This window comes from Lampetra fluviatilis, chromosome 50 (genome assembly GCF_964198595.1).
Source record: "Lampetra fluviatilis chromosome 50, kcLamFluv1.1, whole genome shotgun sequence".
Lineage (NCBI taxonomy): Eukaryota > Metazoa > Chordata > Hyperoartia > Petromyzontiformes > Petromyzontidae > Lampetra > Lampetra fluviatilis.
The window spans coordinates 4,811,208-4,833,075 of NC_136324.1; the positions used below are offsets into that span (position 1 = coordinate 4,811,208).

At 53.5% G+C, this 21,868-nt stretch overlaps 1 protein-coding gene across 2 annotated transcripts; it reads right to left on the reverse strand.

The window, feature by feature from the left end:
• Positions 1-2,778: 2,778 nt before the first annotated feature.
• On the reverse strand, positions 2,779-9,127 carry LOC144948568 (claudin-3-like). 2 transcript variants are annotated; one of them, XM_078878138.1, is made up of 3 exons: positions 8,927-9,127; positions 3,888-4,251; positions 2,779-2,798 (listed from the first exon to the last, which is right to left on the reverse strand). In XM_078878138.1, the coding sequence occupies exons 1-3, from the start codon at positions 9,125-9,127 to the stop codon at positions 2,779-2,781; spliced, it is 585 nt and encodes a 194-aa protein (XP_078734264.1). The 2 variants fall into 2 exon arrangements, with proteins under 2 accessions (XP_078734264.1, XP_078734263.1); XM_078878137.1 differs by lacking the exon at positions 2,779-2,798 and having other exon boundaries at positions 3,679-4,251.
• Positions 9,128-21,868: the final 12,741 nt, after the last annotated feature.

Here is a 21,868-nt window from a genome sequence, read left to right on the forward strand (position 1 = left end):
CCGCAGTGCGGTCTGCACTCCTTCAATGGAGGGGGAGGAACGGCACAACGACGCGAACTCTATCTCTCTCTCTGTTAAATTTCGATGTAAAGCTTTCGTGACTGCAGAGATTCATCTTCTTGGTTCTTTCGGTAAAGTCACGTAGGTCTGTCTACTCGACAGACCTGATCTCCACCTGAGGACGGCTGCTTGCGTTGTGGCCGAAACGGCGTGAGAATTATTTTATTATGTTTTATTTTTATTATTTTATTATCTGTCTCTCTCTGCTGAAGCCCTCTCGTCGTGACCAGCAGCAGCAGCACCACCACCTTCGACATTGGCATGGAGCTCCTCAACCGCATTGCTGCTGCTGCTGCCAGAGCCGCACCAATCGTACGACGAATCGGTTCGACTGCCCCGGGCCCCGCGCTTTTGGGGGGGGGGCGCTTCGACGTCTCAATTTAGTGAGCAGGCGTCGGGTGGCCCACACGGCCCCGGGCCACGCACATCCGCTCTGGAGCACTGCAGTCTGCGCTCCTTCAAGGGAGGAGGAGGAAGAACAGCAGGGCTACACGAACTCTCTCTCTCTGCTGTAGCCCTCTCGTGGTGACCAGCAGCAGCAACGACACCACCTCCACCACCTCTACCACCACCTTCGACATTGACATCGAGGCTCTTGCGACCAGCGGTATCGCTGCTGCTGCCATCATCAACTGCGCAAGGATCGACGAAAATTGACATGACCACGTGGTACACCTCCAGCCCCAACTCCCCCCCATCGCTCCCAACTCGCACCCCTCCCCCACTCAATCATCCGTCTCGCCCTGTCGCTCTATTTACAGCTCATTACATTGCGAGCCGCATTCGCGGACAGCTACGTTGCCATGGAGACGTCAGCCTTACACACTAGCGTGTTGGGTATAACTATATATATATTTACGTGAAGGCGCGCGTGTGCGTCTGGGTATTTATTTAAATACCCTGCAAGGTTTCGATTTAAAGCTTTCGTGACTGCAGGGATTCATCGTCTTGGTTCTTTCGGTAAAGTCACGTAGAATGGAAATAATAACATAATAAAAATAAAACATAATAAAATAATTCTCACGACGTTTCGGCCACAACGCAAGCAGCCGTCTTCAGGTGGAGAACAGGTGTGTCATTCAGACTCTGTCTTCTCGACAGACCTGCTCTCCACCTGAGGACGGCTGCTTGCGCTGTGGCCGAAACGTCGTGAGAATTATTTTATTATGTTTTATTTTTATTATTTTATTATTTCCATTCTACGTGACTTTACCCTGCAAGGGTTTGTGGGGACCGTTGAACCCACTGAACGGAGAGTCGCCGATTGTGCAATTCTTTGGGCCAAGGGTCAAGTCAAAGAAGATCTCCCCGAGCCCGTTGCTTCGCTTCACCGGGCCGGTCGCGTGCGGGTTGGTGAAAGCGGTGGGGGGGGGGAGCGAGGTGGACAAACGGGAGGCGGTGGGAGGCGGTCAGATGCGCGGCCGGTTCTGATGGCGATGTCATTCGCCACTGATGTCAGTCGTGTCCGGGAATCGAACTCGCGTCGCCGGGTTTCACGACGCAGCGACCCCCTCCCCCGCCCCCACCCCCCCAGTGAGAAATTAAACCGTGGGCACAATTTGCATATAATTTGCATATACTTAGCATACGTTTAACAGAAAACCCTCATTGATACCGAGCACTCGCGATCCGATACTGCGAACATTGACGATTTCTCCGCACCGAGGGCGATCAGCTGCAAGCAATTCGATTCGCGTCTGATTCGGACGTCTCTGCAACCGGTTGCAGGGAACGAGTTGCACAAACGGGTTGCTCACAGTAGTAGTAGTAGAGAGAGAGAGACGCAGAGTCTCGACTCTCAAGCATCGATCTCCTCGGCAATTTGTCACGCCGCCCACTCGCGCGCCACGCGGCTTGCGCATTTGCGCGACGCTGATTGGCCGTTCCCTCCCCGAACGCGTCATTGGATGCGCACGTGGCGCGCAGCCGCTCGCTCAGATGTGGACAAAGCGGTTTAGCCGCGGGACGGCTTCAGTTGACGCCGCCTGCCGTTTGGGTGCGGCTTTGACGCAAGCGAGATGGCTATTGCGCGGCTTACAATTAATGAGCATCTCAATAATCATCCCCCTTTTGGCGTCATCTGGTCCAACCCATGTGAGACTAGGCTCTAAGGAAAGCTGTCTCGGGTGTGGACCAATCAACTTCAAGGACAGTGCATACATTATCAGAGTTGTGGTTTTTTTTGCATTATGACTGCAGGTATTGTGGTCTATGCAAACATGACTCCTCGTAAAAAAGGTGTCAGTTTTGTTGCCAGATAGAAGGGTAAAAAACCAATGATCATATTTTTACTGGCAAATGAGGTTCCAATGGTGTAAATGCTTACCCCGAGCTCTCATACTCTGATGGTACATTGTCTTTGAGTTGTGCGTCTTTTGGCGTCATCTGGTCCAACCCATGTGAGACTAGGCTCTAAGGAAAGCTGTCTCGGGTGTGGACCAATCAACTTCAAGGACAGTGCATACATTATCAGAGTTGTGTTTTTTGTTTGCATTATGACTGCAGGTGTTGTGGTCTATGCAAACATGACTCCTCGTAAAAAAGGTGTCAGTTTTGTTGCCAGATAGAAGGGTAAAAAACCAATGATCATATTTTTACTGGCAAATGAGGTTCCAATGGTGTAAATGCTTACCCCGAGCTCTCATACTCTGATGGTACATTGTCTTTGAGTTGTGCGCCTTTTGGCGTCATCTGGTCCAACCCATGTGAGACTAGGCTCTAAGGAAAGCTGTCTCGGGTGTGGACCAATCAACTTCAAAGACAGTGCATACATTATCAGAGTTGTGTTTTTTGTTTGCATTATGACTGCAGGTATTGTGGTCTATGCAAACATGACTCCTCGTAAAAAAGGTGTCAGTTTTGTTGACAGATTAAAGGGTAAACAACCAATTATCATATCATCCCGGCCTTTCCCATGCCCTCCTGCAGTCTGGAACAGGGGACCCCCCCTCCCCCCACCCGGAGTGTAAGCTGTCCCTGTGCAGCATAAAGTGGACGCAGCGCCGACCTGCAAACGGGAACGAGTCTTGTCAGAAGCGGGGGGCAATGTTGACGATTAATTTATTATTAGATTCAACGCATCGACATCCCCCACCGAACAAACTTAGTGGTTTTGGTGTGGCGGCCCCCCCCCCCCCCCAATCAACACCACTGCCCGTCCACCCAGCGCTCGCCCATCACAGCAAAGGTTACGAAGGCCAAAACACATAGGGATGGTTGACATGTCCACGCAGTGTCGGTTGAGTAAGTCACAACAAGGAGGATTTCTCCACAAATCTGGCTGTCACCTGATGATGCTCGATGTAATTACTGGCGAAACGTCGTACACAGATTGTAAAATGCAATTACTCTCCAACACACCGGTGTGCTGTACGAGTAACAAATTGGCACGTTCTGTTTACGTGACAAACCTTACGAATGGGCTGTGTCGGGTGGTGGCGGGTTTAACGACACATTTATATTTACGCCAATCTAACCCCAAAGAAAACCTCTATTACGAAGTCATAATCGTTTCCGCGCGCACGAAAGCAGCAATCCTCCTGCACGGTATCCACGCTGCAGCCTGCTCGGCCGCTGCACCCCCCCCCCCCCCCCCCCTAAAAAGAAAGGCACACGGTTCTAGACAAACTCTTTGAGCGAGTATGAGCGCCCGGGCGCATTTCTGTTGCTGGCGGCACTCGCTCGGCCACCACCGCCACCACCACCGCCACCACCACCACCATCGTTATTGCCGCTGTTGTTGTTGTTGTTTTTGTTGGTAATGAAACCGGAAAACGATGGCAACAGTCGCCTGTTGGTGGGGGGCTTGTAGCTGCCCGCGTCGCTGCGGGGAAACGAGCAGGCCAGTAGCGCCCCCCCGGCCGCGAGACAAATGGCAGACGCCCAGCCGAGGTAGAGGGCTCCCCCGAGCTCACGCTTGAGGGCATCGGGCACGCTGGGGTTGTAGAAGTCGCGGATGATGGCGTTGGCCGTCCAGCACACGGGGATGAGCACGATGAGGGCGGCGAGGATGAAGAGGAAGCCGCCCGACATGGCGATGTACGCCTTGGCGCGCTCGTTCTCGACGCAGTGCGTGCACTGCATGCCCAGGGTCGCGATGAGGATGGCCAGGGTGCCCAGCGCCACGCCGGAGCACATGAGGCCGCGGGCCGCCTGCATGTCCGGGCTGAGCGCAAGCAGAGAGTCGTAGACCTGTGCAAGGGGAGAGGACGGTGGAGGATGGGGGTGGAGGGCATGGGTAAGATGAAGACGTCGTCCTCGTCGTCATCACGGTGGCCAAAGCTCTTGATATTCTTTGGTTCTTTCGGTAAAGTCACGTAGATTAAAACAAATGTTTCAATAAATCTAAGTAGAAAAATAATAAAATTCAAATTGAACATTCAAATTGAAAACCAAAAACTCAAAAGTTAGTTTTTGTATTTTTTTATTAAAAAAAAAATGTTTTACTTAATCTTTTATCTATGTCACTTTACCGAAAGAACCAAATAATATGAATCCCTGCAGTCACGAAAGTCTTAAGTCAACATTTGAAGCTATTGATATCAACATCGCCACCGCTTGTGCCACCCTCCACCAAGTCCCACAGCTGCTGATGTTGCTGCTGATGTTGCTGCTGCTGCTGCTGCTGCCACGTGCAGGAGATTCCCAGCGACCTCCTCGATCTGCGTTGGGCTCCAATCTGCTCGGTGTGAGCAGCCGGAGTTGTCCGAGTGGTTTGCCACTCAACCACTCACTTTGTTTATTTGGATGGGGGGGGGCATTATTAGTTCTATGTACTTGCGATGAGTAACATGTTCATAATATAGGGTTTTTTTGGGTTAGATCGCGTAAATATAAATGTGTGTCGTTACACCCGCCACCACCCGACACAGCCAATTAGTAAAGTTTGACACGTAAACAGAACGTGCCAAATCGTGACTCGTACAGCAACACCGGTGTTTTTGAGAGCGAATCCACAACATTTACAATCTGAGTACGACGTTTCGCCAGTAATTGCAACGAGCTTCATCAGGCGACAGTCAAATTTGCGTAGAAATCTTCCTGTTTCGTTCATTAAACAGATCGATAGATGCGATGAAGTCACTTGTGACACTGTCACATGCGACGGGGTCGGGGTTTAATGAATGCATCGAAATTGCAAAGGGTATCCATTTGCCGGTCGGGTTATTCACGTGTTAATCTGAGTAACATATTATCTGGCACTGTCTCTACCCCCTCCCCCCACCACTCCACCCGTGGGTCTATAGACGTGCGGGTGACGAAGGGGGGGGGTGACGAAGGGGGGGGGGGTGACGTTCCACTCGCTCGGCACGAGATGTGCAGACATTTTAGCCGCAGGGGAGTTGCGCATAGGCATAGGCGTGTCCGGAGCGTGAGACGAATCTATTTATATGATCGATGTGTACACGTGTATATCTCTGTCATGTATTTGTATGTAACATACAATTCGCTTAACACGTGGTATAATATATAGGCTTTCGCAGCCAGCTTTCGGATTTATAATTTATTGTATTTGGGGTTGGGCCATTTCAATGATCTGGCCACGTGTGTGTCGCGAGCCCCTCCACCACCCGACATAGCCAAAGACGTTACATTTGTCACGTGGTGTACAAGCGCTTAACGACTCGCAGATGTATTATAATTGTTTCAGCTCAACTCATCCACTCACCCAATCACTCAGCCACTCACTCACCCACTCAGCCATTCAGACACTCACCCAATCACTCAGCCACCCACTCACCCACTCAGACACTCACCCAATCACTTAGCCACTCACTCACCCACTCAGACACTCAGCCACTCAGCCACTCAACCACCCACTCACCCACTTAATCAGCCACTCAACCACTCAACCACTCACCCACTCAGCCACTCAACCACTCACCCACTCACCCACTCAGCCACTCAACCACTCACCCACTTACCCACTCAGCCACTCAACCACTCACCCACTCAGCCACTCAGCCACCCAGCCACTCAGCCACTCAACCACTCAACCACTCAGCCACTCAACCACTCAACCACTCAGCCACTCAGCCACTCAACCACTCAGCCACTCAATCCTGCAATTCCCTGCTCACGGCACTGCTGACGGAAGGTGTCTCCAGCAAAGTTGAACTGAAGGAAGCTCACTTTTGAGGGTATTCGGCCTACTCTCCCACGATGACCAAACGCCTTGGAAGAGTTCCGAGTACCGACACTTTACCCCACCGCATCTCACGCCACCTACCGATGGTAGACGATCTGTCGGGGTACCCATCTAATACCGCTGGGCGTATACAGGCTAGGGCGGTGGTCGTGGGGGTAAGGCGAGTGTTGGCTAAGAAACGTGCCCGCTGTTTCAACTTCCGCGCCTGGAGATCTAACCGGCGGGGACCAGTGGATCGCAAGTCCGACTTGCCGACGGTGGATTCCTGGCGAGGTGCTGGGTTAGACTACTGCTCGTTCAAAACGCAGCTGCGCTGAAATCCTTCCGCGCGAACCGTTTCGCGAGCGCATCGTCACCCAAGCTGCCCGCTTGTCCCTTGACCCGGCTTACCAGTCAAGTGCCGAGTGAACTATGAGACCCTGATGCTGATCATGACCTACTAGGCGCTCGGTGGGTTAGCCCCGCAGGATGTACAGGAACTGATCCATCGCTGTGCTCTCCCAAACGAGGTCCCTGAGATCTACGGATCGATTTCTTCGAAGGGCTCCCGAGTTGGAGGCTTTAACTGCAGGTATTGATCGAGGTTCTGTCGGCGAATATTCCGAGCTTTGGAACAACGCTTTGCCGTTCGCTAATAAGACTATTTAAGTGGAGCCTTGAAAACTCGCCTCTTTAAACTGGCTTCTACCCCCCCCCCCCAAGCCTAGTTATGGTGAGTGGTGGGTGGATTTGTGAGTGGGTGGGTTGGTGAGTGGGTGTGTGAGTGCGTGGGTGGGTGAGTGAGTGGGTGAGCGAGTGAGTAGGTGGGTGAATGAGTGGGTGGGTGGTGGGTGGTGGGTAGTGGGTGGTGGGTGGGCGAGTGGGTGAGTGAATGTGTGAGTGAATGAGTGAGTGAATGAGTGAGTTGGTGAGTGAGTGAGTGGGTGGGTGAAGGAGTGGGTGGGGTGGTGAGTGGGTGGGGTGGGTGAGTGGGTGGGTGGGTTAGTGAGTTGGTGAACTAGTGGGTGGGTGAGTGAGTGGGTGAGTGAATGGGTGGGTGAGTGAATGGGTGAGCGGGTGAGTGAGTGGCTGAGTGAGTGGCTGAGTGAGTGGCTGGGTGAGTGAGTTGGTGAGTGGGTAAGTGGTTGAGCGAGTGAATAAACTGGACTCTATCCCCCTCCCCCATAGTTCTATTTCCTGCTTTCTACAGCACGGTGGCGCATTGGGAGCCACGGATGAAATTGCCTTTTTTTTACAAAAGTAAATTTTTGTTGTTGTAACTACACGTGGACCGCGACTCCGAGCGAGTGAGGGAGCGAACAGGTGGCGCTCCCTGCTGTGAGATTCAACGAACTGCACTGCGGGTACTCCCGCGTGTATCAATAATGACGACGAGGATAACAATAATATTTACATCAACTTGCAGCGCCACCGCCGCACAATACCGGCTCCTCGCTCTCGTAGAGAGACAGAGAGAGGAGAGAGCCACTCGGAGGGTGCAGGAGGGGGAGGAGGAACCACGGATGAGAAGAGGAGACAGCAGCAGCCACACAGCGGCGGCGAGTAGCCATCGCCACATATTATTCTCAAGCTCTGCCGTCCTATATATATATGCGTGTTAAAAGTGGTATCGGCCAATCGATTAATGTTTGCGAGTCGGAGGAAACGGGAGCATGCGGATAATCGGATGCAGAATTCTAGATTTGAAGCTTTCGTGACTGCAAGGATTCATATTCTTAGGGTTTTTTCGGTAAAGTCACGTAGGTGAAAAAATTAAAATTAATAAAAGTAAAATAAAATAAAAAATTTAATCGGATGCAGCATTGTTGAGTAAAGATCGTAGACAGAGCTCAATGACCGCCGGCGTCTTTGAGGAACGACGCAGCTCACATACAGAGAGCACCCGGAGAAAACTCACGCCGTGCGAGGGCGAAACACTCTATCCCCGTACAGGCGCAACAGGTGGAGTCGATACTCTTAGTTCTTTCGGTAAAGTCACGTAGGTAAAAAATGAAATTAAAATTAATAAAAATAAAACAATAAAATCACGACGTTTCGGAGGCAACACAAGCTTCCGTCTTCTTGCCTCCGAAACGTCGTGATTTTATTATTTTATTTTTATTAATTTTTATTTCATGTTTTACCTACGTGACTTTACCGAAAGAACTCAGAGTATGAATCCTTGCAGTCACGAAAGCTTCAAATCTAGGTGGAGGCGGCATTGTTGGTGTGCCGCCTTTTGCTGGCGAGCCAGGAAACGGCTCCCGCTTCACAACATTTTGAGTCCTGCTCATCACCACCTCCTCATATCTCATATTCACAACCTCCAAGTTGCTTCCCCGATCCTCCTCGTCCACCACCCCTTCACACGTGCCCCATCCATCACAGCCTACTCGCCCACTCAGCCTTAAAATTAGTGTCTGGTGCAGTGTGTAAAATCAGACATTTGCACTGGGAAGACAAAAACGGCCGGGCACGACGGTCCCATTGTGGAACACGCCAGCCTCAACAATAGCCGCTGCACGCTAACATCACTTGCTCCAACAGTCCGTCAAAGGCTGTGACGGGGGGAACCTTTGTATTTATTACGTAAACGTGACACGCCACCACCACCACCAACAACAGCAGCCGCCGTTCGCCACTGCTCGCGCGGTGACGTCACCGCGGCGCTTAGTGCCAGGCTAGGTGCACCTTGAGACCACAGCGAGTGAGAGAGAGTGAGAGAGATGTGACCGTTACCTTGCATTGCTGCTGGCCCGTTGCCTGCGAGACGCACTGCATCCAGATGCCCTCCCAGAACACCTGGCCGACCACGATGTTGGCCGAATTTGGCAGGAAGGCGGTGACGCGCCATTGTGGCAGACAAGTCACTGCGATGCTGCCGATCCAGCCGACGAACGCCACCGCCATACCGGCGATCTGCAGGGATGAGTTCGCCATGGGGATGCCCGCCCCCCACCCTCGGGCTACGCTCGCTCGCTTGATCGCTCTGCCGCGCGTCACTTGACGTTCCTCCTCCTTCTCCTCCTGAGTGACGATGATGACGTTGATGTCTTACGTTGGGTCTTCTTCTGCCTTGAAAGAGCGGGCGTCGTGGTGGTGAGATTATTTGTGACGATGTCTCTCTCTCTCGCGAAATTCGCCGCGGATGCGAACGCGCGACAATGCCCTCTGTTCAAGAAGAGAGACGTGGGCGACGCGGAGTTAATTGTTTAGAAATCTGGGGGGTGGGGGTATAGGGGGTGTGGGTAGTGGGTAGAGGGGGGGTATATAACAAACACGCCGATCACCCAACCCTTGACCGAGTGTCTCTTGCCTGAGCGCCACCCGTTATGAGTGTTTGGGTGTTCTCAGACGAGGTGGTGGATAGCGTGACACCTCCACCACGCTGGTCGCGTGTGTCTGGGGTCACGGGCCGGCAAACCCTTGAACCCCGCTCCTGGCTATTTGCCACCGAGACTTTTGAGCTGCAGCGAAGCAACGATCGTCGCCGATGAGACGCTCTCGGCGTGTCTCGCAACGGCTGTCGTTCACAATGTGTCACCCGATTTTCATGCACACACACACAACACACACACACCACACACACACAAAAGCACACAACACACATGCACAAAAACACACACACACTACTGTGCGCATACAAAACACACACACAAAAACACGCACACAAAAACACACACAACACACGCACAAAACCCACGCACACAAAACACACACAAAACACAAAAACACACAAAATCACGAGCAAAAACACGCAAAAACACGCACAAAACGCACAAAAACCACGCACACAAAAAAACACTCGCACAACACACACACACACAAAAACACACAAAAACACACACAACACACACGAAGAAAAACAAAAGCGGGGGAACTCGGAATGGCCACGAAGCGAAGGACGCTGACCGCTCGGCACCGCGGGACGAAGTCGAGCAAAGTGAACGAACGCCGCTCGTGGGAAGAAAACAAAACCCCCAAACTCAGACGATCACCCGCCCCCCTCCCCCACCGCTCCCCCGCCTCGGGTTTGTATCTTACACAGGGCTGTCCATCGGCACCGACTCTGCTGATGAGACACTGCATGTCGAAACCGGTTCAGAGGTTTGCCTGTGTTGAACCAGTGGCTAAGGCAAGCACCGACTGCTGATGAGACAATGAAAGTCGGACCCGGCTCAGAGGTTTGCCTGTGTTGACACAGGGGCTCAAAGCGAGCACTGACTGCCGATGAGACAAACTCAACGCCATCGGTTCAACACGGCCAAACGAGACACCCGCTGCTCCTGTAACGATTGTCTTGGCCTCGACCAGCCGAGCGCGAAATCGCCGCCGCAGTTACTCTACCGTCTTAAGGTCCCGCGCGCGCCGTGCGAACGGAAAGAGACTGTGGCAACGGCGACGGAGACGCGGCTCCTTCTCGCCAGTCGAAGGCAATCGGGGCACTTCCCACCCCAGCCATGTTTGTTTGTTGTAGTACAGAGTTAGACTGATGGCCTTAATCGAAGTTGTCTTGTGGTTGTTGTTGGTTTCGATTTAAAGCTTTCGTGACTGCAGGGATTCATCTTCTTGGTTCTTTCGGTAAAGTCACGTAGAAGGGAAGTAATAAAATAAATAAAATAAAACATAATAAAATAATTCAGACGATGTCTCCCCGACAGACCTGGTCTTCACCTGAGGACGGCTGCTTGCGTTGTGGCCGAAACGTCGTGAGAATTATCTTACTATGTTTTATTTTTATTATTTTATTACTTCCCTTCTACGTGACTTTACCGAAAAAACCAAGAAGTTGTTGTTGGTTGTTTGACTTGCATCCCACTGGGATTTTTGCACACAGCGTTGGTGTACGGTGATTTTTTTCTGCAATATTTTGCTGTCTTTTCTTGGATTTTCTGTTTGCACTTAGTCACATATTCACTTTAAGATGTTTTTGTTCATGTTTTTGTTTTTTGTTTGTTGCGGTTGCACCCGATTCAAGAGCCGAATGGCTCACAGGGCTACACCTAATAAATGAACTTGAACTTGACTCGAGTCGTGGCTGAATCCCTGCCTGCCGATAAGTCGCTCGCGCGTTCGAAACCGCTCGTCTCGAACGGGAACGGTGCCGCGATCACCCCGGCGGGGGCAGGCGGCATCCACGTCGCCTCGCGCGGTCACCGGCATCAGCATCGTTATTTTTAGACTGCAGCAGGAATCCGATGAGCTGTGAAGCTCTTGTTATCACACTGATGTCCAGTAGGGGCGGGTCGGCAAAGTTACAACAGCAAACAATACCCCATAGGAATATAGGGTGTAGGATAATGTACGATGTTTATGCATTATGTCATCATATAACTATCTCCCCGTGTCCCCGTGTCTCCCCGTGTCCCTGTGTCCCCATGTCCCTGTGTCCCCATATCTCCCCGTGTCCCCGTGTCTCCCCGTGTCCCCATGTCTCCCCGTGTCCCCATGTCTCCCCATGTGCCCATGTCTCCCCGTGTCCCCATGTCTCCCTGTGTCCCCATGTCTCCCCGTGTCCCCATGTCTCCCCGTGCCCCCATCTCCCCATCTCCCCGTGTCCCCATGTCTCCCCATGTCTCCCCATGTCTCCCCGTGTCCCCATCTCCCCATGTCCCCATGTCTCCCCGTGTCCCCATGTCTCCCCGTGCCCCCATCTCCCCGTGTCCCCATGTCTCCCCATGTCTCCCCGTGTCCCCATGTCTCCCCATGTCTCCCCGTGTCTCCATCTCCCGTGTCCCCATCTCCCCATGTCCCCATGTCTCCCCGTGTCCCCGTGTCCCCATGTCTCCCCGTGTCCCCGTGTCCCCGTGTCTCCCCGTGTCCCCATCTCCCCATGTCCCCATGTATCCTCGTGTCCCCATGTCTCCTCGTGTCCCCATGTCTCCCCGTGTCCCCATGTCTCCCCGTGTCCCCATGTCTCCCCGTGTCTCCGTGTCTCCCCGTGTCCCCGTGTCTCCCCGTGTTTCCATGTCTCCCCGTGTCTCCATCTCCCGTGTCCCCGTGTCCCATTGTCTCCCCGTGTCCCCGTGTCTCCCCGTGTCTCCCCGTGTCCCCATGTCTCCCCGTGTCCTCATCTCCCCGTGTCCCCGTGTCTCCCCGTGTCCCCGTGTCCCCATGTCTCCCTATCTCCCCGTGTCCCCATGTCTCCCCGTGTCCCCAAGTCTCCCCGTGTCCCCATGTCTCCCCGTGTCCCCATGTCTCCCTATCTCCCCGTGTCCCCGTGTCTCCCCGTATCCCCATCTCCCCATGTCCCCATGTCTCCCCGTGTGCCCATGTCTCCCCGTGTCCCCATCTCCCCGTGTCCCCGTGTCCCCATGTCTCCCCGTGTCCTCATCTCCCCGTGTCCCCATGTCTCCCAGTGTCCCCATGTCTCCCCGTGTTCCCATGTCCCCATCTCCCCGTGTCCCCATGTCTCCCCGTGTCCCCATGTCTCCCCGTGTCCCCATGTCTCCCTGTGTCCCCATGTCTCCCCGTGTCCCCATGTCTCCCCGTGCCCCCATCTCCCCATCTCCCCGTGTCCCCATGTCTCCCCATGTCTCCCCATGTCTCCCCGTGTCCCCATCTCCCCATGTCCCCATGTCTCCCCGTGTCCCCATGTCTCCCCGTGCCCCCATCTCCCCGTGTCCCCATGTCTCCCCATGTCTCCCCGTGTCCCCATGTCTCCCCATGTCTCCCCGTGTCTCCATCTCCCGTGTCCCCATCTCCCCATGTCCCCATGTCTCCCCGTGTCCCCGTGTCCCCATGTCTCCCCGTGTCCCCGTGTCCCCGTGTCTCCCCGTGTCCCCATCTCCCCATGTCCCCATGTATCCTCGTGTCCCCATGTCTCCTCGTGTCCCCATGTCTCCCCGTGCCCCCATGTCTCCCCGTGTCCCCATGTCTCCCCGTGTCTCCGTGTCTCCCCGTGTCCCCGTGTCTCCCCGTGTTTCCATGTCTCCCCGTGTCTCCATCTCCCGTGTCCCCGTGTCCCCATGTCTCCCCGTGTCCCCGTGTCTCCCCGTGTCCCCATGTCTCCCCGTGTCCTCATCTCCCCGTGTCCCCGTGTCTCCCCGTGTCCCCGTGTCCCCATGTCTCCCTATCTCCCCGTGTCCCCATGTCTCCCCGTGTCCCCAAGTCTCCCCGTGTCCCCATGTCTCCCCGTGTCCCCATGTCTCCCTATCTCCCCGTGTCCCCGTGTCTCCCCGTATCCCCATCTCCCCATGTCCCCATGTCTCCCCGTGTGCCCATGTCTCCCCGTGTCCCCATCTCCCCGTGTCCCCGTGTCCCCATGTCTCCCCGTGTCCTCATCTCCCCGTGTCCCCATGTCTCCCAGTGTCCCCATGTCTCCCCGTGTTCCCATGTCCCCATCTCCCCGTGTCCCCATGTCTCCCCGTGTCCCCATGTCTCCCCGTGTCCCCATGTCTCCCGTGTCTCCATCTCCCCGTGTCCCCATGTCTCCCCGTGTCCCCATGTCTCCCCGTGTCCCCATCTCCCCGTGTCCCCGTGTCCCCATGTCTCCCCGTGTCCCCATGTCTCCCCGTGTCCCCATGTCTCCCCGTGTCCCCATGTCTCCCCGTGTCCCCATCTCCCCGTGTCCCCATGTCTCCCCGTGTCCCCATGTCTCCCCGTGTCCCCATCTCCCCGTGTCCCCATCTTCCCATCTCCACCTGTCCCCATCTTTCCCCATGTGAACATCTCCCCATCTCCCCGTGTCCCCATGTCTCCCCGTGTCTCCCTGTGTCCCCATGTCTCACCTGCACCCACCTTGTTGTCTCCGCTGCTGGAATCGAGTGATTGACTCCGCGCGCGCGACTCAAGAGGAGGGGGGGGGGCGAGGGTGGTAGAGAAGGGTTGCCCCACCTTCCACCGCTTCGCGTTCCACCACTCACTCTCGTGTTTGGAGAATTGTACTCGTCCCAGCCACCAATACCGCCTTCTGACAGTGCACCTTCTCAGCAGCGTTGGTTTTATACAAGCGATACGGACTCACTCTGAACCGGTTTCGACATTCAGTTTCTCATCAGCAGAGTCAATGCTCGCTTGAGCCATTGGTTCAACACAAACTTCTGAAACGGCTTCGGCATTCAGTTTCTCATCAGCAGAGCCAATGCTCGCTTGAGCCATTGGTTCAACACAAACCTCTGAACCGGTTTCGACATTCAGTGTGTCATCAGCAGAGCCAGTGCTCGCTTGAGCCACTGGTTCAACATAGGAAAACATCTGAACCGGTTTCGACATTCAGTTTCTCATCGGCAGAGTCATGCAAGTGCTCAGGTATGCATTTAAATTCTCCATCATGACCCGCACGGATTATTATTATTACTGCGCGTTACATAACACGGATATGGGGGGGGGGGTTAGCTATTGGGGGGGGGGGGGTGGCGGCTCTGTGGGTGTGAGCTGGAGCTTCTGAATGTAGAACAGGTTTCGCGAGCCTCAATGCCAACATCATCTTCACCACCATCACTGTCGTCGCCGTCTAATTCAATAACAAGCCACATGCGACTGGCGATCCGCCGCTGCTGCGTTGCAATCAGAATGATGATTTGTTACTGGAGGAATCCGATGAGCTTTAAAGCTCTTTGTCACAGGCGGGTAAGACCGTGACAAATACAGAAAGTATGGGAAAGGTCGACACATCACTGGGAAATATTCAAGTTAAACGAAACTATGTTTTCTTTTTCATCTTGCCAGGAAAAAAGCCCACTGAGGCACTAACTCATTTTTCAGGAGCGACCCTGCCACAAATGATAGCTGAACAAAGTGTGGAAATTCTATATAGCAGCAAAACATATCTAAACTATCTCGATATATGTCGGTGGGGAAAGGGTACGGGCTGGGGCGATTGACCATACTTCACCATTATGGTCAGGTTACGCGGTTAGTTAAGGGTGGGTAGGTACGCTTCGGTGAATTGGATATCACTTACCGCCGAGGGCAGGAATCGAACTCGTCTTGTTAGCGGGTTAAGGGGCCGTCCATAAATGACGTCACGCGATTTTGGACGATTTCTGACCCCCCCGCCGCCCCAATCGTCACACGGCGTCACAAAAAGTCAGACCCCCCCCCCCCCTCTCAAATATGACGTCACAAAGCTCTGCTGTTGTTCTTGTTGTTGTGATCGTGTTAGTTCGCCACCGCACGCGGCCGACAAGAAACCGAGCCGCTGGGCCGCTGGGCCGCCGGACACATTCCTGCGGGAGTCGTGCAATGTTGCTCGCCTTTATCACCGTCTTCTTCATTCCATCAACATCGGCATCATCATCAACAGCATCATAATCATCGTAATCATCATCAGCGTCATAACATCAGAATCAACAGCATCATAATCATTATCAGCATTGAATCATCATCAGCATCATAATCATCATCTCTCTATAAATCGGTTCAGGCACCCCGTAAATCCCGCAACTTCTGTGTGCCCCCCCCCCTCTAAGCCCCGCCCACTGTGAAAACAGACGCCGCTCAGTGCATCAGCTGCAGCGACAAGGATCTCCTGTAGCCGCTTCCTCCTCCTCTGTCTCCTGAAAAAACGCATTCCTGCGGAGCTGGTGGGAACGTTGGGTTGCTCGGTCAATGGCCAGGGTCAACGGCGGCGTGGCGTATTCCGCAAATATGCCCGACTGTGAGGGCGGGCACAAGCCGGCGTGAGTAGGTTAAACGTTGAGTTTTATAAGGGCACCACGGGGTGACCAACCCCTCCCCACCCATCCCCACCCCTCCCACCCCCCACCCGGCCCAACCCTCCCCACCCAGCCCCTCCCCACTCTCCCCACCCAGCCCCTCCCCACAACCCCCACCCAGCCCCTCCCCACCCTCCCCACCCAGCCCCTCCCCACAACCCCCACCTAGCCTAATTCTAGATTAAAACCTAATTCTAGATTAAAACCTAAGAATACCCCACCTAGCCCTTCCCCACAACCCCCACCCAGCCCTTCCCCACCCTCCCCTCCCATCCCCACCCAGCCCCACCCTCCCCGCCCAGCCCCTCCCCACTCACCCCTCCCCACCCAGCCCCTCCCGCCCCACCCAGTCCCTCCCTGCACGACGGACGGACGGACACAATAATCTCCTGTGGGCTGGTGTAACCAGAGGTTTCTACCAGTATAAGTTAATACCTCAGTGGTCTTCACCTGGTAAAAACAAATCTTTTTGTGGTGAACATACCTGTCCAAATACAAATTCTCATTCTGATTCTCCCGCTCCTCTCTCTCTCTCTCCTTTCCCGTGCGTCACGCCCGTGGTAGAGTCACGGGTAAAACGTCTCATCGAAACAATTATAATTAAACCTATACATGTGCCTTTGATATGATGATGATGATGATGATTATGCTGATCTTTATTTAGGTAATGATGAATAGTGACTTCCAATCATGATGGTGTATCATACTCTTGTTTTTTTCGGTAAAGTCACGTAGGTGAAAATTTTAAATAAATTAAGACGTTTCGGACCCAACACAATCGTCCTTCTTCAGGTGAGGACAACTTAGCGAAAGCACAACCGCTTAAGTGTGTAGGACACACTAAGTTGGTGTAGAACACACTAAGTTGGTGTAGGACACACTAAGTTGGTGTAGGACACACTAAGTTGGTGTGTCCTACACACTTTAGCGGTGTGCTTTCGCTAAGTTGAACGCTTGTGTTGCGCCCGAAACGTCTTAATTTATTTTTAAAAATTTACCTATGTGACTTTACCGAAAAAAACAAGAGTATGAATATTCTTAGGTTTTTTTTCGGTAAAGTCACGTAGGTAAAAAATGTTAATTAATAAAAGTAAAATAAAAATAAAATAAAAATCACGACGTTTCGGAGGCAACACAAGTTTCCGTCTTCAGGTGGAACTGTCACAGCACGATTGCTGTATCAAGTGAGAGTTCCACCTGAAGACGGAAGCTTGTGTTGCCTCCGAAACGTCGTGATTTTTATTTTATTTTACTTTTATTAATTTAAATTTTTTTACCTACGTGATTTTACCAAAAAAACCAAGAGTATGAATCCTTGCAGTCTAGAAAACTTCAAATCTAGAAATGATGGTGTATCGTCGCCGTTGAGATGATCGTGCTGCTGATGATTCGTGTGATGTTGACCATCGTGTCATCATGACCTCGCTTGGTCTCACAGTCTCTTTGGAGGCGACACGAGGGCAGGGGAGGGGGAGTTTGTGTGTTTGTGTCGCTGTGTAGATGAGTGATGAGTGTGTTCGTGTGTGGGCATGGGTGGTATAGCGGTGAGCGCGCTGCGCTACGAACCCGGCGACCCGAATTCGATTCCCGCTCACGGCCGACACCGGTGACGATTATCCGAACCGAACCTGGGCCTTCCACTCAGTGGACTCGGCGTCAAATGAATACCTGGTGCGGTGTGTAGACATCGCCACTAGGGAGACAAAGACGGCCGGGCGGGCGTGGTGCTGGCCACCCCACCCCCTCGTATCCCATGCTGGCCTTAATAGGTGCTCGCTGAACGCACTTGCTCCAACAGCCTGTTACAGACTGTACGGGGGATCTTTGTTGTACGTGCAGGCTAGCTATTAATTATACTTGCCAAACATGGAGCCCTGTAAAGGAACACCTGCGCCAGTTTGAAACACTAGATTTTCACCCTATATTCTATGTAGGGTGTATCAACGTTTTATCCACAGAACTGGGGAGGGGGGGGGGTCCACTTTCTTATAACTTTTTGATTCAGGCCTTCTGAAGAGCTCGCTTATCATGCAGTTGACGGGCAAACGGACACTCCGGGCTTTTTGTAATAGATGGATGTTTGAGTTTAACCAGCTTTGATTGTGAGCCCCTCCGGCAAGCGAGTTTGCGTTGGCCGGGTAATGTAGCCCACAAAGCCCAGCTACCGCATGCCCAAGCAGCTTCTGTTTGGCCGGGTTGAGGAAGATAAATGGGCGCGGCACGGGCTGGTGAAAAAAGGACTGGTTCGGTACGAAACGAGCTGGTTGATTTGCCGATGACTGGTACCAGCGGTGTCAAGATAGGCCCCTGTAGGGGAGGCTCGTGAAGGACGCTGCTGCTGGGCAGTTGGAGGCAGTCGCCCTCCAGCAACAGCGGAGGGCAGAGGAGCGACTCTCACAACAACGAGCGGAGCGCCAAGCGGATAAAACTCAGAAAATTGGTCTCGAGTTCAAATCCTGGTCGTGGGGATGTGGAGGGGTCGATAAAACGAGGACTACTTTGTATGGAAGCCTACAGTGGCTGGCCTTTAGATATACTCACCCCCGCCGTAGGAACGTGGAATTCTCACCACTGTAAACGGGAGAGATGAGAACCGATGCATCGATGCTCATAAATCACTGACCTTTGTGAACCAGCACTTGCCACGGCAGTGTTTGATTACGTCGGCTCAACCGCAAGTGCGTAATGTACCTGGGACGGTGGTGTGTACACATCGGCTCTGGGGAGAGACAAAGGCGGCCGGGCGCGGCGGTGTTTCGACCACCCACCCGCTCGTGTTCAGGTTCGGGCGTTGGCAGGCGCTCACTCACGGAACCTGCCACTCCAGTCTGTTCGAGGCTACACAGTGAAAGGTGGTGGGTGGAGCGGGCACTGTCCGTGTGTCGCAACTATGCGTGTCGGTATTGTGTCGCGGTGCGATTATGTTTCACGCGTCGGCAGGTGAGCGCGACAGAAGTTGCATCAACACATTGCATAAGAGCCGCCGTTTTAGTGGCACAAAAAATAGCCGCACGAAGCCTCGCTAATAATAACCCAGCCCCAGCCCCCCCCCAGCCCCCCCCCCAATCCCACCCCCATCCCACTCCCCGCCTCCGCACCCTACTCACCCCCCCCATCCCACTCCCCACCCCCCGATCCCACTCCCCCCCCCATCCCACTCCCCACCCCCCCATCCCACCCACCCCATCCCCCCCCCCATCCCACTCCCCCATCTCCCCCCCATCCCCCCACCCCCCCATCCCACTCCCCCCCCCATCCCACTCCCCACCCCCCCATCCCACCCACCCCATCCCCCCCCCCCCATCCCACTTCCCCATCTCCCCCCCATCCCCCCACCCCCCCATCCCACTCCCCCCCCCATCCCACTCCCCACCCCCCCATCCCACCCCCCCCCCATCCCACTCCCCCATCTCCCCCCCATCCCCCCACCCCCCCATCCCACTCCCCCCCCATCCCCCCCCATCCCCCCACCCATCCCCCCACCCCCCCATCCCACTCCCCGACCCCCCCACCCAACCCCCCCACCCCACTCCCCCCATCCCACTTCCCCCCCACCCCGCTCCCCCCCCACCCCACCTCCCATCCCACTCCCCACCCCCCCATCCCACTCCCCCCCATCCCACTCCCCCCCCACCTCAAGCCCCCCCCATCCCACTCCCCACCCTCCCATCCCACTCCCCCCCCAACCCACTCCCCCCCATCCCACTCCCCGACCCCCCCACCCCACTCCCCCCCACCCCAACCCCCCCACCCCACTCCCCCCATTCCACTCCCCCCCCACCCCGCTCCCCCCCCACCCTACCCCCCCCCATCCCACCCCCCCCCCCATCAAGCCCCCCCCATTCCACTCCCCACCCCCACCTCAACCCCCCCCCCCATCCCACTCCCCCCCCCCACCTCAACCCCCCCCCCATCCCACTCCCCCCCCCCCCCCACCGCAACCCCCCACCCCACTCTCCCCCCACCCCAACCCCCCTGCCCTCTATCTGAATCCACCGCCTCTCCCCGTGGCATCCGCCCGGCCCGCTCCCCACACTCGCCCCGCTCCTCGGGAGCTCAGCGCGGGTTGCGTCTGGATGGCGCGTGGATGGGCGCACACGCAACTTGGGCGCTGGGAGCCACCAGGGGGCAGTAACTCCACGCTGACGCCAGCAGACGAGTCTGACGATTATGAGACCTCCTTTACCAGTGGCAAAATATAGTGATAGGTTTTTACCCTTTCAACTGGTACAACAATTGGCACCTTTATACAAGGCAATCAACTTCAAGGACAGTGCATATCATTATCATTATCAGAGTTGTTTCTTTTTGTTTGCATTATGACTGCTTGTGTTGTGGTTATTGCAAACATGATGCCTTGTATAAAGGTGTCAGTTTTTGTACCAGTTGAAAGGGTAAAAACCAATCACTAGAGTCTGACGATTGTTTTTGTTTTCGATTTTCTTTTTCCGGAGGAGGAATCATATGAGCTAGGAAGCTCTTTTTTTGCGTGGATGTCCAGCAGGGGGCTTAGGTTGGGCGGTCAGCAAGTTATATCGACAATCAACACGTGAAAGGTTACAAGATTAAGACGGGTGACTAGTCAAGCCGGTCAATCAATAAACATAGAGACATACTCTTAGGGTTTTTCGGTAAAGTCACGTAGGTAAAAATAAAAATAAATAATAAACATACAAATGATAATAGAAATAAAATAATAAATCACGACGTTTCGGAGGCAACACAAGTCTCCGTCATCAGGTGGGACCGTCACAGCTAGATTTGAATCAGTAAATTTAGCTGTGACGGTCCCACCTGATGACGGAAACTTGTGTTGCCTCCGAAAACGTCGTGATTTATTATTTAATTTCAATTATAATTTTTATCATTTTTATTATTTATTTTTATTTTTACCTACGTGACTTTACCGAAAAAACCTAATAGTATGAATCCTTGCAGTCACGAAAGCTTCAAATCTAGAAACATAGAGACATCATGCACTTTGGTTCTTTCGGTAAGGTCACGTAGGTATAAAATAAAATGAATTAAATCACGACGTTTCGGGCGCAACACAAGCGTCCGTCATCAGGTGGGACAACCACAGCAAGAAACAATCGCTGAAGTGGGCAATTTATTTTATTTTCTACCCACGTCACTTCACCGAAAGAACCAAAGAGTATATGGATCCCTGCAGTCACGAAAACTTCAACTCTACATTAGAGACATCATGGGCAGTGATGGACTGGAACCAAACATCGGCCCAGACATTTGGCCATGAGCTTTGGGTGATGACCGACGGGATGAGATCGCGGGTACAAGGAGCCGAAATGAGGTTTAACTCCGCAGGGTTTTGCCGGCGCTCACCACGCTCCGTGACCGGGTGAAGAGCTCGGAAATCCGGGAGAGGCTCGGAGTCGAGCCGCTGCTCCTCCTCCTGATCGAGAGGAGCCAAGTTGGGGTGGTTCGGGCATCCGGTAAAGGAAGCCCTCCTCCCCCCCACCCCCGGGTAGACTCCCCCCCTGGAACTCTGCCGGGCAGTAGCAGCACGCCGCTGCTGCTGCTGGCAGTGTAGTGTATAGTGTAGTAGTGTATAGTGTAGTATATAGTGTAGTGGTGTATAGTGTAGTGGTGTATAGTGTAGTGGTGTATAGTGTAGTGTATAGTGTAGTAGTGTATAGTGTAGTGTATAGTGTAGTAGTGTATAGTGTAGCAGTGTATAGTGTAGTGTATAGTGTAGTAGTGTATAGTGTAGTAGTGTATAGTGTAGTAGTGTATAGTGTAGTAGTGTATAGTGTAGTAGTGTATAGTGTAGTGTATAGTGTAGTAGTGTATAGTGTAGCAGTGTATAGTGTAGTGTATAGTGTAGTAGTGTAGTGTATAGTGTAGTAGTGTATAGTGTAGTAGTGTATAGTGTAGCAGTGTATAGTGTAGTAGTGTATAGTGTAGTAGTGTATAGTGTTGTGTATAGTGTAGTAGTGTATAGTGTAGTAGTGTATAGTGTAGTAGTGTATAGTGTAGTAGTGTATAGTAGTGTATAGTAGTG